Source organism: Cervus canadensis, chromosome 5 (genome assembly GCF_019320065.1).
Source record: "Cervus canadensis isolate Bull #8, Minnesota chromosome 5, ASM1932006v1, whole genome shotgun sequence".
Classification (NCBI taxonomy): domain Eukaryota; kingdom Metazoa; phylum Chordata; class Mammalia; order Artiodactyla; family Cervidae; genus Cervus; species Cervus canadensis.
The window spans coordinates 26,892,278-26,908,103 of NC_057390.1; the positions used below are offsets into that span (position 1 = coordinate 26,892,278).

Sequence of the window (15,826 nt, forward strand, 5' to 3'; positions counted from 1 at the left end):
TTCTATTAGATGAATATAGAAGCTTTAGATAGAGAAGGAAAGGGCAAACCACTCCAGTATTCTTGCCTGGAGAATCCCATGGACAGAGGAGCCTGGCAGGCCATGGTCCCACAGGGTAGCAGAGTCGGACACGACTGAAGCGACTAAGCACAGAAGCTTTAGAAGGTGCTCTGCATTGTACGACCTTTTGTTCATGCTTCCTACCTCTTTAAGTTTAAGACCATACCCTAAAGAATCTAACTCAATTTTCTACTTCATTAATTTGCTTCTAGCTGTGTCCACTCTATTTCACCTATGTGTTGTTTTTTCTTTTTTTAAATCTTAACAATTCGATTTTAAAATTCTTAGACTGGTTTAATTTCATTCTATTCCATGTTTGTTTTAGAAATGTAATAACGTTCCCTATGTTTCCATGAATGTTAATCTGACTTATTTCAGAGTCTGTTGTCTGTTTATTGTTTCTTTGAGTATTGTTTTTTCTTAAGGTTGGAGCCTCATTTTTCTATCACAGGTTTTCCTCAAACATTTAGTGACTCTTGGCAGCAAGGTCATTTCAGAGACTCTCTGTGTCTGCCTGTGTATAATGGTTCTGTTCACTACCATGAGCTTCAAGTAAAAAATGTGGGATATGATGCCAGGTGTTATGTACATGTCAGGAGTTTGTCTTCCCAGGAAGAAATTCCTTGAGCTTCCTGACAATCAAAGGCTACCTGAGGGATCACCAAGCCTCTCTGGCCTCTCTGTTATACTCAGTGCTTTAACTGGGATTCACAGAAAAGTGAGGGAGAGGGGTCACCACAGGCCTAGCCATTCTGTATGTACCTCCTTACCTAATCCTGCAGACCTCCTCCCCACTCCTTGAATATGATTCTGGTTAGCGAACACTACTGGTCTATATATTTTGGGGGTATGGCTCCACCATGCTTTATTTTTCTGTGGATGTGACTCATCAGGCTTAGTATCTTTTAAGAATTCTTATAATTTCTATCCACTGGTGGGACCCTTTCTTGTTTTCCCAGACTATTATCAGTTGATTGACATAAGTAAGTATTTATATAGGTACAGACATATATGTACACTTTTTCTGTCCTCTTATGGAATTTGGAGTTGTGGATATGCCAGCGGTGGTGACAATGTAGTTAAAGAATAGCATGAGCTCAGCCTACTGTCTTGATCACTTTCTCAGTGTCACTGCTTGCTCAAGGGTGTATGTACTCTAGTGTTAACATGGCTATATCTCTAAATCTCAGACTCGTATATCCAACTCTGAGCTGATACCTTTTCTTGTATTTCTTACAGGCACCTCAAATTTAACATGTCCAAAACTGGATTACTCATCTTATCCTCACCAAACCTGCTCAGGCATCCTCATGACCCTTGGGGCAAATTCTTCACAACTCCTTTTCACTCACATCACCAAGTAGTCCCTACAAAATACATTTTATTTCTTTCCATTTCTACTGAGTTCCATTAACTGTGTCCCAGTCACCATTACCTTTCACCTAGAGTAGTCAGTCAACATTCAAAAATAAAAATCAAATCATGTCATTCCTCTGCTTAAAACTCTTCCATTACTTCTCACTGCTGTTGGAATGAATTCCAAAGTTTTCCCACATTAAACACCACTCTGAATCTAAATCTGGAGACAAGGTCCCTGCTATTTACTTAAAGACCTGATGCCAACAGGTTATTAGCCTCCTGGGTTATATAAGTTTGACTTTCCCTTTCCTTTGTTCCACCATCTTGTTGAGGTATTCCATAGCTTCACCTTGAATTAATATAACTTCTCTTAACTATGATGCCTGTATCATAAAACTTCTATAATAGGTATACTCTTTAGACACTAGATATTTTATCTATCTGTAACTAGATTAGTCCCTTTAGGAACCATCCTTGTTGAATCAACAAGTCCAGTTAAAGTTTTGGATGCCTCTTGGTTTAACTTACTATAAAATGGGAAAACTCCAGTTAAGTCCCATATATGACAGGTTAGTCCAGGCTGTGATAGTGTGAGCCTGGGTAAAAATCCTAACTATTCTTGGACATGGCTTCTACTCCTGTCAAATGAGGAGGGTAGGGTTGGATATCTCAAAGGTCTCTCTCTTCCATTTCTAGTGGTCACAGATCCTATGATGTAATATAGTATTTCCTTAGAGAAAGTACAGTACCTATCACTCAAATTTCATGAAAATTATACACAGGGTAATATTCTCCTTCAGGCCTAAGTAGAACTATCATCAGAGAGAAAATAATTCAACTTGAGGTTTCTGGAGACCACTTAAACCAATATGGATTCATTTCACCCAGATTTAGTGTTGCCCTCAATTGCCTAAGGAATACAACCTCAAGAACTGAAAATACAATAGCAACCACAATAAGCACTCAGTTCAGTTCAGTCGCTCAGTCGAGTCCGACTCTTTGCGACCCCAGGAACTGCAGCACGCCAGGCCTCCCTGTCCATCACCCACTCCTGGAGGTGACTCAAACTCATGTCCATCGAGTCAGTGACGCCATGCAGCCATCTCATCCTCTGTCGTCCCCTTCTCCTCCTGCCCCCAGTAAGCACTATTACTACTATTATTGCTACTACTACACAGTAACAAAAATGAAAGCTTTTAACTCATACTGGGAAATGACAAAAACAAACTATAATAATCTAATAGGAATGAAAAACAGGAAAAAAAAAATAAGTACCAGAGGCTTCTTCTGGAAAGATCAATAAAGATCAATAGCTCATATGGGTTTACCAAAAGAGCCAACATACTCCGCTTTATCCACATCCCCTCCACTTTTATAAAAACATTAAAAGGAGAGGCTCTTCAGACTTGCATCTAACATTTTAATAGTGTCTAAACTGATTATAACTAATTCTAACTCTTGATCAAAATCATAAACACCAGAATAAAAAACTCACTCCTTCCTGAGTAATTCATAATACCTAACTATCATTCTACAAACTGTAAAACCGTTGAAAATGGGAACTTATTCCCACTGACAATTACTATACCAAGGTTTGAGTACTGCTCTCTTTATTGATAGATTTCATAAATTAAATGATCCACATTGCTTTACCTGATACATTCCAACTCCAATGTGCTTTGGCTCGATTTTCACTAGCTCAGCTAATGGATCTTGTACACGCCTTGCTATGGAAACTGAAAAAACAGAATCAGAAAACAAGTACGGCTTAATGTGAAAAGCAGTATCCAGATAATTGCTATTTTAGTTTCTTATAATACAAGCAGTTATCCCTCTTTATTCTTCCCCCCAAAAGACCAACAGTTTAACCAAGTTTCAAAGTTTGTTCCCCCCATACAAAAAGTGAATGCAAAACTTCAGAATTGATTATGTCATCAAAACTCCTAGGCATTCCTAAGCTCAAATGCATTGAAAGGGTTATATGACAAGTAAAACAGTTGCTGTATTTACACAATTACCTGTTCATTCGTTAAATACAGTATGCAAGGACACCTCACAATTTAAAGAACAAGTAGATATTTGTTTTACTTTTAAATAACCCTGCATTACTATAAACATGATACACATCTTTGCATTAAATATGTTTATTAAGACTATATCTTGATAATGATGACTAAATGATAGAATCATATCTTACTGCAATCAGAGATCAAGTTAGCTGGCTAGTGAATATACTTGTATTGCCTTGAATATGACTGCAAGATAAGTCTGGGAAGTGATCTGCATGCTAACTGCTTGCTCCTAACACAAGCACAGTCCTAATTACATCCCTTTCTGGACCATCACATTGCATTTTTAAAAGACTAGAGAGTTAACTTCAAATATTGCTTAAGTCATGATTTTTATTTCGTCATCATTTATTATCACCTTTTTTTAAACAAAATCTATAACTAGCTTATAAAACAAATTTAGTTGGAAAAAAGAAATTTAATATGAATCTTCAGTTCAGTTCAGCTGCTCAGTCGTGTCCGACTCTTTGCAACCCCATGTACTGCAGCACACCAGATTTCCCTGTCCATCACCAATTCCGGGAGCTTGCTCAAACTCATGTCCATCACATAAGTGATGCCATCCAACCATCTCATCCTCTGTCGTCCCCTTCTCCTCCTGCCCCCAATCCTTCCCAGCATTATGGTCTTTTCCAATGAGTCAGCTCTTCACATAGGGTGGCCAAAGTATTGGAGTTTCAGCTTCAGCATCAGTCCTTCCAATGAAAATTTAGGACTGATTTCCTTTAGGATGGACTGGTTTGATCTCTTTGTAGTCTAAGGGACTCTCAAGAGTCTTCTCCAACACCACAGTTCAAGAGCATTGATTCTTCATCAATATGAATCTTAAGGATAATTAAGGCAACTCTTTTTTTTCCCCAAGTAGCATAGATGCATTGAGTGTTTACATATGAACAGGATTCATTTTCTAAACACATGAAAGTTAGTCAATGTCACCTACTCATATAGAAGGTTGGATGAAATATAAATTCATTAAGTGAAAATATTAAGGTCGTTAAAGGAAATTCCATGGCTGCTTTTGTGTTAAACTGTTCAAGGACTAGTAAAAGAAGCCACCTCTCAGAAGTGACTATCAGACTCTTCTGATGTGTGCCACCTCTCATCAGAGATAAGACCCACTGTAAACATCAGGTTCACTGCTCAGTCATTCAAGTCTTTTTCACATCTTTTACTAATATTGCTAACAGATAGTGACAATGGCAACTTGCAAAACAAGCTTAGAAAGCAATAAGCTGGCATCTTATAATCTGCCTATTTCTCCCACAGAAGAGATGGGAATTTCAAGGCCTTCACATACACCTTTCTTATCAAATTTCACATAAAGTTAATTAGTACAAGCATGGACGTATAAGTGGTTTCTTCTAATTACCGCATTTATAGTTACACATTGAAACATATGCCACCAGAGACATAGGTGGTATCCTCTAAAAACAAAAAAGTCAGCCCTCCACATCTGTAAGTTTCACATTCACAGATTTTCCTATGGCTCAAAAATGTTTGAAAAAAAATTCCATATCAAGTTCCAAAAAGTAAAACTTGAATTTTCCGCATTCAGCAACAATTTACATTGGACTTACAATTGTTTACATAACATTTACATTGTATTAGGTAGGACAAGTAATCTAGAGATGTTTTAAAGTATATTGGAGGATGTGCATAGATTATATGTAAATATTACACTATTTTATATAAAGGACAAGAGCATCCTTGTATTTTGGTACCTGAGAGGGGTTCCTGAAACGAATCTCCTAAGGCTACCAAGGGATAAATGTATTATTTCTTTATTCTAGCCTTTAGATATATAATACAATAAGAATGATTTTCAAACAAATACATACGTTGCCAAAATACTTTCAGATTAAAGAAACAACAATTAACTCACAACAGTAAACCAAGCTAAGGTAACAGGCATCAGAACACATGCTGCACAGGAAGGCAATATTAGAAACTCAATAAAAGTATATCAATACATAAACCTCTCAAATCTACACCTTCAGGAAAATGCACATTATGAAAACCTGAAACTCAGAAAGTGGTTACAGCATTTTATATAATTTGTTAAGTGCGAGTAGACCCCATATTTTAACATTTCTGAGATACATAAAAGGATTTTCAACTATTTTCTACTGGATTCCCTTCCAACAGTTCACTGCCAGTGTATCATTTGTTCATCCAAATATTGCTAAATATTAGCAACGATGGATTGAAAATGATGGTTTCTAGATGACGTTAATTCTACAATAAGTCCCAAGGGCTTCTGGAGTTACAGTGTACCCAGTAAAACAACTCTTGACAAAGATCTAATATTTCTAGAATTGGCATTTCACTTTCAGATGCTGTTCATTCTATGAAGTATAAAAACCAAATATGGAAGAGACAGAGGCAGGAGGAGAAAGACAGATGAATACTGTTTAAAGTAGATTTTGAAAAGCAGTATGCTCAAGCTTTGAAGAGAAGATGGAGCTGTTTTTCTGCTGGCAGGATAACCGAGAGAAACGTTATGCAACAAACAGTAATAATGATCAGGCTAACAACAGATTTCTAAGAGTAAGAGACAGATAAGCAGTTCAGGCAAAAGGAGGCTAGTAGATTGCTGATTAAGGAAATGAAGACAGAGTAAGAGTCATGGCCCCAAACTTGCGGCACACGCACATTTTGAGCTAGAAAGGAAAAGGATGAAATGGTGACAGAAGCAGAGGAGAGATGGTGAGGAAAGTACAGTAAAAGGAGTAAAAAAGACTTATGGAACATGTTGAACACAGAGTCACCCTACATCCCTGAGTTTTTACTTCTAGGTACATACTCAAAAGAAATGAAAATATCTGTCCAAATAAAATCTTGTACATGGAGGTTCACAGCAGCATTACTCATTGTAGTAGAAAAGGTGAAAACAACCCAAATATTCAACAACTGATAAATGGATGAAAAAAAAGTGGCATACACCAGTATGGTGGTAAATTATTTGGCAATAAAAAGGAATGGGGGTACTGATAACATGCTACAGCATGGGTAAACTTTGAAAACACTATACTAAGTGAAGAAGCCAGTCGGTCACAAAAGACCTCACATTGTAATGACTCCATTTCTATGACATATCCAGAATAGACAAATCTATACAGACAGAAAGAAGGTCAGTGTTTTCCAGAGATTGGGACAAAGAGAGGAAGGGGAACAAATTGCTAATTGGTATGGGGTTTCTATGTGGGGCAATGAAAATGCTCTAAAATTGGATACTGGCAATAGTTATAAAACTGACTATACTAAAAAATGATGACAAACACTTAAAAGGGTTAATTGTGTGCTATGTAAACTGTATTTCAATGAAGTTGTTATGTATTTTTAAAATGCAGACTGCCCAAATGTATGGCAAATATTACCTATTTTTTCCCACATATGATGCCAGTGCTTCTCTGTATCATTGCTACTATTCACCACTGTTCAGGAAATTCTAGTTAACACAATTGGAAAAGAAAAGAAAGAAGACACGATTACTGAAAAGACAGAAATTAGATTACTTATTATTATTTGCAGATGATGACTGTCTTCTTAGAAAACCCAACTAAGTCAACCGAAAAAAATATCAGAACTAATAAGATTTCAATCAGTCGGCTGATTTCAAGACACCCACACAAAAACTGATACTCCATCATATGCCATCACCAACCAATAAGAAAACATCATGAAGGAGAACCCATTCACTGTCTGTGTGTATGTGTGTGTGTACTGCGTGTAAGAAAAATACAATGTGCATAACCTGTGGAAGGGAGCCCAGACTGAGCGAAGATTACCATCCTAAAAGGTAAGCGACCAGAGCTGCAGCCATGCGCGGTACCACTAAAAGCAGCATTCCCCCTCACTTATAAGGTGTCTTATATACAAAGGATAAAAGGGATTATACTGCTTTTGGTCTTTAGATCCATGAAACACCTAGAATCTTAAAAGCTTCCAGAGCAAATAAATGTATTGCTCAAAAGACTATACTAAACTGTGCTGTCTTTAAAATTTTTCTTTATTCTGTTACCCGAGACTACAAAGTGGAAATTTTTCAAAGCCAAAACTCACTTCATTTTCGTACTTCTCCTTGCCATCAGACAGCAACAGAGGAAGACAGGTTAATCCCCATGCTGTCTTATTTCATTCAAGAACTCCAAATTAGAATTTTTTCACTAAAAAAGCTGATTAAAATGTAATTGCAATGCTGTTAATGCACATCTTGATCCTCTAATCAGTAATTACATTTTTCAATAAGGAGCTGACAAATCTGTTGACCTAATATAAATATCTGTAATCTTGATTGCAGCACTTGTGGTGACCTGACTAGTATAAGCTTTAAAAAATTCATAGATGGTATACCTAAAAAGGGTGAAATTATTTTATGTAAATATACCCTTAAATGAGTGAAGTATCTTTTCTCTAAGGACATCAAGCTTTTTCTTTATTTTCCTTCCTTCTACATAGTCTCTATTTCTTCATGTAGTACATATACCCCACCCTCTGCCTCATATTTTGGCATCTGTCTTTAACAGTATACATTCTCCTTACATGTTAAGTGAACGACGACTTTCCATCACAGGCAGGGTACTAAAACCCTGACTCTAAGTGTTTTGCTCAAAGGTGAGGTTTGTCATTTGTGGGCTTCACTACAAGGTAGTTTGGCCATTTCTCTGTGAAATCTCTGATCTCGGTTTCTATATGTATTTTCTCTTGTGTTGGTTAGAATCCCCTAATTTCCTCCATGGAGGTTTTAGTCTTCTCTAAGGTAATCTTAAAGCTCAACATTCAGAAAACTAAGATCATGGCATCTAGTCCCATCACCTCATGGCAAATAGATGGGGAAACAGTGGAAACAGCAGCTGACTTTATTTTTGGGGGGCTCCAAAATCACTGCAGATGGTGACTGCAGCCATGAAATTAAAAGACACTTACTCCTTGGAAGGAAAGTTATGACCAACCTAGATAGCATATTTAAAAGCAGAGACATTGCCGACAAAGGTCCGTCTAGTTAAGCCTATGGTTTTTCCAGTAGTCATGTATGGATGTGAGAGTTGTAAAGAAAGCTGAGCGCTGAAGAATTGATGCTTTTGAACTGTGGTGTTGGAGAAGACTCTTGAGAGTCCCTTGGACTGCAAGGAAATCCAACCAGTCCATCCTAAAGGAGATCAGTCCTGAGTGTTCATTGGAAGGACTGATGTTGAAGCTGAAACTCCAATACTTTGGCTACCCGATGTGAAGAGCTGACTCATTTGAAAAGACCCTGATACTTCAATTTTCCAGTCTTCTGCAAAAGTGGAAGGAGAGTTACTCAGCTTTGTGGACTAGGTCTAATTCATTTTTTTTTTTTTTTTAATTTTTTTATTAGTTGGAGGCTAATTACTTCACAACATTTCAGTGGGTTTTGTCATACATTGATATGAATCAGCCATAGATTTACACTTATTCCCCATCCCGATCCCCCCTCCCATCTCCCTCTCCACCCGATTCCTCTGGGTCTTCCCAGTGTACCAGGCCCAAGCACTTGTCTCATGCATTTTTTTTTTTTTTACTGATGTGAAATTCACAGAACATAAACTTAACCATTTTAAGGTGTAACTTTCAGTGGTATTTAGTACACTTACAATATTGTGCAAACCACCACCTCTATCAAGTTCCAAAACATTTTCATCACCCCCACAGGAAACCCCGAACACATTAAGCTGTCCCTCTTCACTGTCCCCTCTTCCCAGTCCCTGGCAACCACCATCCAGCTCTCTGTGTCTGCGGGTTTGCCTATTCTGGACATTTCATATATATATGAATATATATATATATAAATCATACAATATGTAACCATTTGTGCTCAGATTCTTTTGCTTAGCATGTTTTCAAGGCTCATCAATGTCATAGCATGTATTGTTTGTTACCTCATTCCTTATTACTGAAAATATTACTTCATCATACGGACAGACCACATTTTATCGATTCACCTGCTGACGGAGATTCAGCTACTGGACCAATGCCAGTTTTCAGCTATAGTAAATAGTGCTGCTATGAGCATTTGTGTACAAGTGTTTGCTGAGTACCTGTTTTCAATTTTTTGAGTATATACCTGGAAATGGGATTGCTGGGTTATATGGTATTCTATGCTTAACTTGATCTCATTGTTTTTTTAAAGAGACTTTTAATCCATCTTCTTATTTTAGACCCATTCTCAGCCCTCCCAAGATACTTCTAACAGTGCTTGGTGTATTCCCTAAGTCCTCAGGGTTTCTGTGATCTATTTCAGGTTAGTTCTGTTTTCAAAAATGCTGTCTCAGTATTTCAATTTCTCAAGCTGACTAGATCTCAACTGATTTCCAGCTTCAAAACTATTGTTGCTATTTTCTCTTCCCCATTCTCCTTGTCCTAGTAGTTTATGCCTTCATTCTATCAAGTTACTGTCATTTTAATGAGATTTCAGAAGAGAGTGAAGGATATTTAAACTTCATTTTAAATCAGAAATAAACATTTTAATACCAACTATCTACCATTCTACTCATCCAATTTAAATCCTGTCCATATAATGAATTTATTATGAGGGGAATGTAAGCATATATAAGGATAACTTCTGTTTTCAATAAGCTGATAAACTGATCAAAAAGATATAGTAAGATAAAGGTCATTTTCTTACATATGTTTAACACTTGTAAGAATGTTGAGGTTCTCTTATATTTGATACAGTAAACTTATGGAGGGTTGAAAGGTAAAATCCACACCCGTAGGTAGATCTCAAATGAAGTGTAAAGTCATCCCCAGCATCAATCACTAGGAAAGAGAAAGACTCCCAGTCAGAAAACAGGAATTGAAAAAGAAGTGGGGCCCTAGAAAGTCAAGAGTGGAGACTCTCAGTTTCAACATTTGATTCTAGGACCAGACACCATGAAGACTCAAAATGTCTAGGTAGGTGTTTTGAGTTGATATGGATCAAACATAGTCATTGCCAATATGAAAACAAGCTAAGACAAAGAAAGAAGGCACATCAGCAGTGAATCACAAACTGAAGACACAGCTAGGTTTTGAAATCAGAGTAATTAAGACCATATACCAATTCTCTTTTTTATTATTTCCTATTTTCATAGAGTCTTGTTAGAGCATTATAATTTTGTTCCCTTATAATACTGTGGCAGTTATGTATCCACACAGGCCAGCAGTGGAAAGGAAACAGCAGCAAAGGGGAAGTTTGAGGGACTGCCACCACCTATATAACATTTTTATCAAATGCCCTGTTAGATGACTATCTTTCAGTGCCAACTTGGGAGGGAGGCTCTGAATTTTACTTTTTGTAAAGTATTCCTGTACTTTATAAGTTAATACACAAATATTATGTACACACTTACTTGGCCATATGGCCTCTTTAAGCCTTGGTTTCCTCATCTGTAAAGGGGGAGTAATAAATGACTCAGGGCAATTGTGAGGATTAAATAAAATAATCCTGGTAATGTATTTACCACAATGTTTCACATATATTAAGTGCTTAAAAAAGATTAGTGTTAGTAGCTCCCAGTGATTACCCTAGCTCTTCTTCCTCTTAATATTTTATTACTATTTATATAAGGCAAGTATCACAAGAGAACATGGCAAGGAGGAAGGGACCCCACTGAGCTGGTGTGACAGGGAAAAGTTTCACTGAAGAAGCAATAACTGACTACAATATTGTAAAGTAATTAGCCTCCAACTAATAAAAATTAAAAAAAAAAAAGAAGCAAGAATTTGAGCTGGGATCTGAGTTTGAAGAGATGATCATTGTAGACAGGTGACTGTCACAGAATGAACAACTGAAGGGAAACTACAAAGTCTTTTGGATTACAAAAGAAGTCTTTAACTTTAGATTAATGCAAAAATTTTCTAATACCTATCTCCAGGTATATATTTCAAGAACAGTCAATGAAATTGGATGAGAATCTTTAAGGGTAAAAAATTAAACAAGAAGTCTATTTCCTCTAATTTGGCATTTCCTAAAACTGGGGAGTTAAAGTATACAAACTAGTAAATACAAAATAAACAACAAAGATATATTGTACAGCATTGGGAATTATAACCAATGCTATCTTGTTAGATTATCTTGTAAGAACTTTTAATGGAGTATAATCTGTAAAAATACTGAATCACAATGCTGTACACCTAACAAATATAATACTGTAAATAAATGATACTTTGATTAAAAAATAATAAATCAGTAAACACACACACACAAGTCCTTTCTAATAAAGCAGTCTAAATATCCACTTATTACATAGAAAAATGCTCTGACCAGATCTATATTTTGCTTGTGATTCCAATTACTTTAATTAGATGTCTCAAAATATCTTAATACTTCATACACAAGATTTAAACTATTCCACAACACAGAAATCAGAGCAATTTTATACAACTAAAATAAAATTAGGCTGATTGAAACAATACACTAATGGAAATTCATATTAGCAAAACAAGAGAAACTGGTCATTCAGCAAATATTTTGCAACAGACTGAAAGTCTGTGCCTGCTTATGCATTTGCACTTTAAATATTTTTATGTTAATACATTACTTTTCTCCAACAAAAAGCTGTAATAGTAATATTTCATAATAATAATGAGAGCTGAGAGTGTTTTATTGTACTATTACCTCTCCAGCATTTAATTTTACTAATAATGTTTCAGGCTAATTTTTCACCATACTGTGCAGTGTTCCTTAAAAGCAGTTTTCTTCCACCTCTTTTCCATAATTCCCAGTATTATGCCAATCAAACACTTCCTCTCTAACATGCCCGTAATACAGCTTCTAAAATTTCTTAGATATTTAAATATTTTGCTTGCTACAAATTTAAGTCCAAAATGCTAAAATCACACACTTCTGTGATGGTCCATAATTTCTTACCTGCACTTCTCAAATTAGGGTCCAGTCCTGGCATCTCTTTGTTAGCTTCAGGGCTGACACTGTAGACTGATGCTCCTGCTTCATTGACGATACTGAGAAGAAAGAAGAGGGGAATATCATTTGCCAAACTTTCTGCCTGCCCAAGAAAGTAAACGAACGAGAGCAGGTATTATAAGAGAACTGAAGGGCAAAGCACTCTCTTTATATTTCAATGAGATCTATACTATTTGATTATTCATTAACTTAAGTGATTAAGCAATGTTTGTTTTCTTCACATAGGAAATACACAGGCTTAAATCCATAATGAATTCATTCAGTTGTTTTCTGTCAGTAGTAATAAGAGAGAGTTTATGAATGAACACAATGGATACTCCTCTATGAGGCCAACAAAATTTTCAGAATACTTAGCTTCTCTTGTGCTTATAATCTATTATAGACTGACATTTATGACTCTTGTCTGAATTAATCATTCTAAAGCATCTTGGAACGCACAGACATGTATGTGGATACACACAAAAACTATTTCTATAAATGCCGCCCTGTTGTTGTTTAGTCACTAAGTCACGTCTGCCTCTTTCGTGGCTCCATGGACTGCAGCTCGCCATGCTCCTCCATCCATGGGATTTCCCATGCAAGATACTGGAGTTGGTTGCCATTTCCTTCTACAGAGGATCTTACCGGCCCATAGATCGAACCTACATCTCCTGCTTGGCAGGCAGATTCTTTACCACTGAGCCACCTGGGAGGCCTTCACCATTATTATTACTTGGTTATAATTAACAACAACAATGTGAAAAGGAGGAAGATCAGTCACCCCGCTTCTTTTCAGGAGGGTTTCAAAGCATCCTTTCAGTAAACTTGAAACATATCACTTTAGGCAGGTTTTAAACCATTTCTTGTTTCTTTAATCAAGCCATCAGACAACCTCTTTCTTTCTTCTCTGGCTCCATGTACTTTACAAACCACACTGGCAGCACTCTCTTACAGATGACAGCTGTACAGAGGTTGACATTTGTACAGTTTATCTAACATTTTAAAATCATGGGCTTTCTTAATGATATAATATGTGAAAAAATCATCTACTTAAAGTATTTACAATCCCTTTGGTTCTCTACCATGCGACTATCTAGGTGTCAATATTGAAAAGAAGAAACATGGTGGTGCTCAATTTTTTATCTACTCTTAGAAACCGCTCCCTTTCTTGCTCTTCAGCAGTTACTTCATTATGAGACAAGTTGAGCAGATAACTTCTAACATATTGCTCCACTGTAACCAGTCAACACTGATAAGTAAAATGTGAAACAGTTAGTTTGCTACTCCAAAGAGTTCTTTGCAGAACTCCTAATTGTACTTTGATGATTATAAGCCACTGAGACTTGAGAGGATTACTTGGGGCAACAAGAAGATTTATATATTTTTTGCAAACAAGATCTATTATTCCAAATTTCCTAACAGGGAAAATGAACACTCTTCAATTGGAAAGCGAGGCTGCTCATCTTGTTCCTCATCAAACCCTCATCAACATACAGTAAGAAGTGCGTATTATATACAAAGCACAAAGCCAACCCCTTTATGAAACTGAGGATAAGTAAGAATATTCAGCCACCAGCCATGGAAAATTTAGTTTCAAACACAAATGAACACTCAGCCTAACAAAGTGCTTTTCCAAAAAAGAAAAAAACCCAGAGTATCCGTGAAGTGCAGGCAGGACCAATTATTAAGAGAAAAGAGTATTTTAAAAAATCTTACCACAAATTTATATTCTGTCATTGCCAGAAGCCTCCAAAATTACCACTGTTTGAGCAAAGGGAACTTAAACGGTAAATAAAAATTCCAATTAACTGTGGGCTTTAGCAATTGGGTACCTGAGAATTTTCTGGGTGATTCACTGTCTCTTGGAAGTTATAATTCTCAAAAGACTGAGGGAAACTGTTGCAAAGAAAAACACTCAGATAATAAATATTCCTCCAAATACCATACTGCCACTTCTTTTAAACAGAGGAATACAAAACAGATGTGACATGCTGCACCCAAAGATTTTAGATTAACATTAATATTAAATCAATACAAAATGTAGTAAATTTCATATGCTTTAGTTACTAGATAGCATGGGTCCAATAAACAGTTCAGTACTAAGCACAGATCAGAATGCTTAAATAATCTAAATGAACAGAAAAACCTCAACACTGATTACTTCAATATAAAACATATAAGGATCTGAGAAATGTATGTAGCAAGAATTAAAAGAAATAAATCAAGCCGGGAGCAGTGATGATTTTTTCCAGGAGAAGCAGCTAAGAAAAGTTACAGCATTTGCCTTCTTCCTTTTTTTTCTTTTGTATTTAGAGTTTAAGGATAGATATTATACGTGAGATTTTACAAGGTGCTCTGCTTATTAGGAAGTTTCCCAATAAACTATTAAAAAATTATTCCAATTATCTCTAGCATATTTTGAGGAAAGCAAAAGTAAACTTTGCACAATATCCAGATATCCAACATTTAATACGTATCATATATCACAAAACAAATTTCACTCAGGTGTAAACTAATTGGGCTCATAATCTTAGCAATTTGATTGTTTTATTTATTTTGCCATAAAACAGACAAGACTCTGAGCAAAATTTATAATTTTGGGGAAATTTAACTGACACAGTTCTATCTGAACTCAAAAGTTTTAAGATTATTACAGTACTTAAAATCCCTTCAAATTGCTTGTTTTGATAAATGTATAAATAAATAATATGGTATCTCAAACTTTAAATATACAAAACTACACTTCAGAAGCTACCACTACACTTTTATATTGTCCCAGATCTATAAGTTAATGTGCTAATTCTGTAGAATGAAACTGATCATTCTTAAAGCACTTTATTTAAATCAGCACTATACTAGAGTCTTTCTAGGTCTTTTATTAAAAAATAAAAAATATATATATATAAACCACACACTCATAACCTAAAAAACAAGTGTAATGCCCATAATATAGATACATTTACTTTTAAATTCATTTAAAATGTTTTAAACAAAAAGTCTGCAAGTGAAAAACACTAATTTTTGTTATTGCAAGTAAAAAAAGTCAATGCTGTTACATAAATCTGATCATTTATAATTTATTTTTTAAAAAACATATATTTAGACCACAGAATTTATTTCTACACAGTTTATAAGTCTCTTCTACCAAGATAAATTGTACATTGATGAATCTTTTAGAGCCACATTTGCAAGTACTTTTCTTACAGTGACCATTCTGATAGTAAAAGAATGGTAATTCCTTTTGCCAAAGTGAGACGAGAGAATTATTTTCATGAGAGGGGAAAACTAGCTGTTTGTTTTTTTTGTTACTTGGCTAATAGTTTTCACATTCATTTACAAGGTTGCTTGAAGCCTCAGTATGAGTCTCCCCCTCTCCTCTTATTTCCCAGATATGAAAATAGCTTTTCTGTTTTTCTTATTTTAAAATAAATTG

General features: G+C 35.8%; 1 protein-coding gene across 3 annotated transcripts in view; it reads right to left on the reverse strand.

Annotated features, from left to right (window-relative positions):
- SRBD1 (S1 RNA binding domain 1) overlaps positions 1–15,826 on the reverse strand; it is a 228,083-nt gene that overhangs the window by 85,477 nt on the left and 126,780 nt on the right. For all 3 annotated transcript variants that reach the window (XM_043468470.1, XM_043468468.1, XM_043468471.1), the window contains exons 15-16: positions 12,361–12,452; positions 3,073–3,155 (exon numbers count right to left, since the gene is read on the reverse strand). In XM_043468470.1, coding sequence (XP_043324405.1) covers positions 3,073–3,155; positions 12,361–12,452 — 175 coding nt within the window. The remainder of the gene's footprint in view (positions 1–3,072; positions 3,156–12,360; positions 12,453–15,826) is intronic.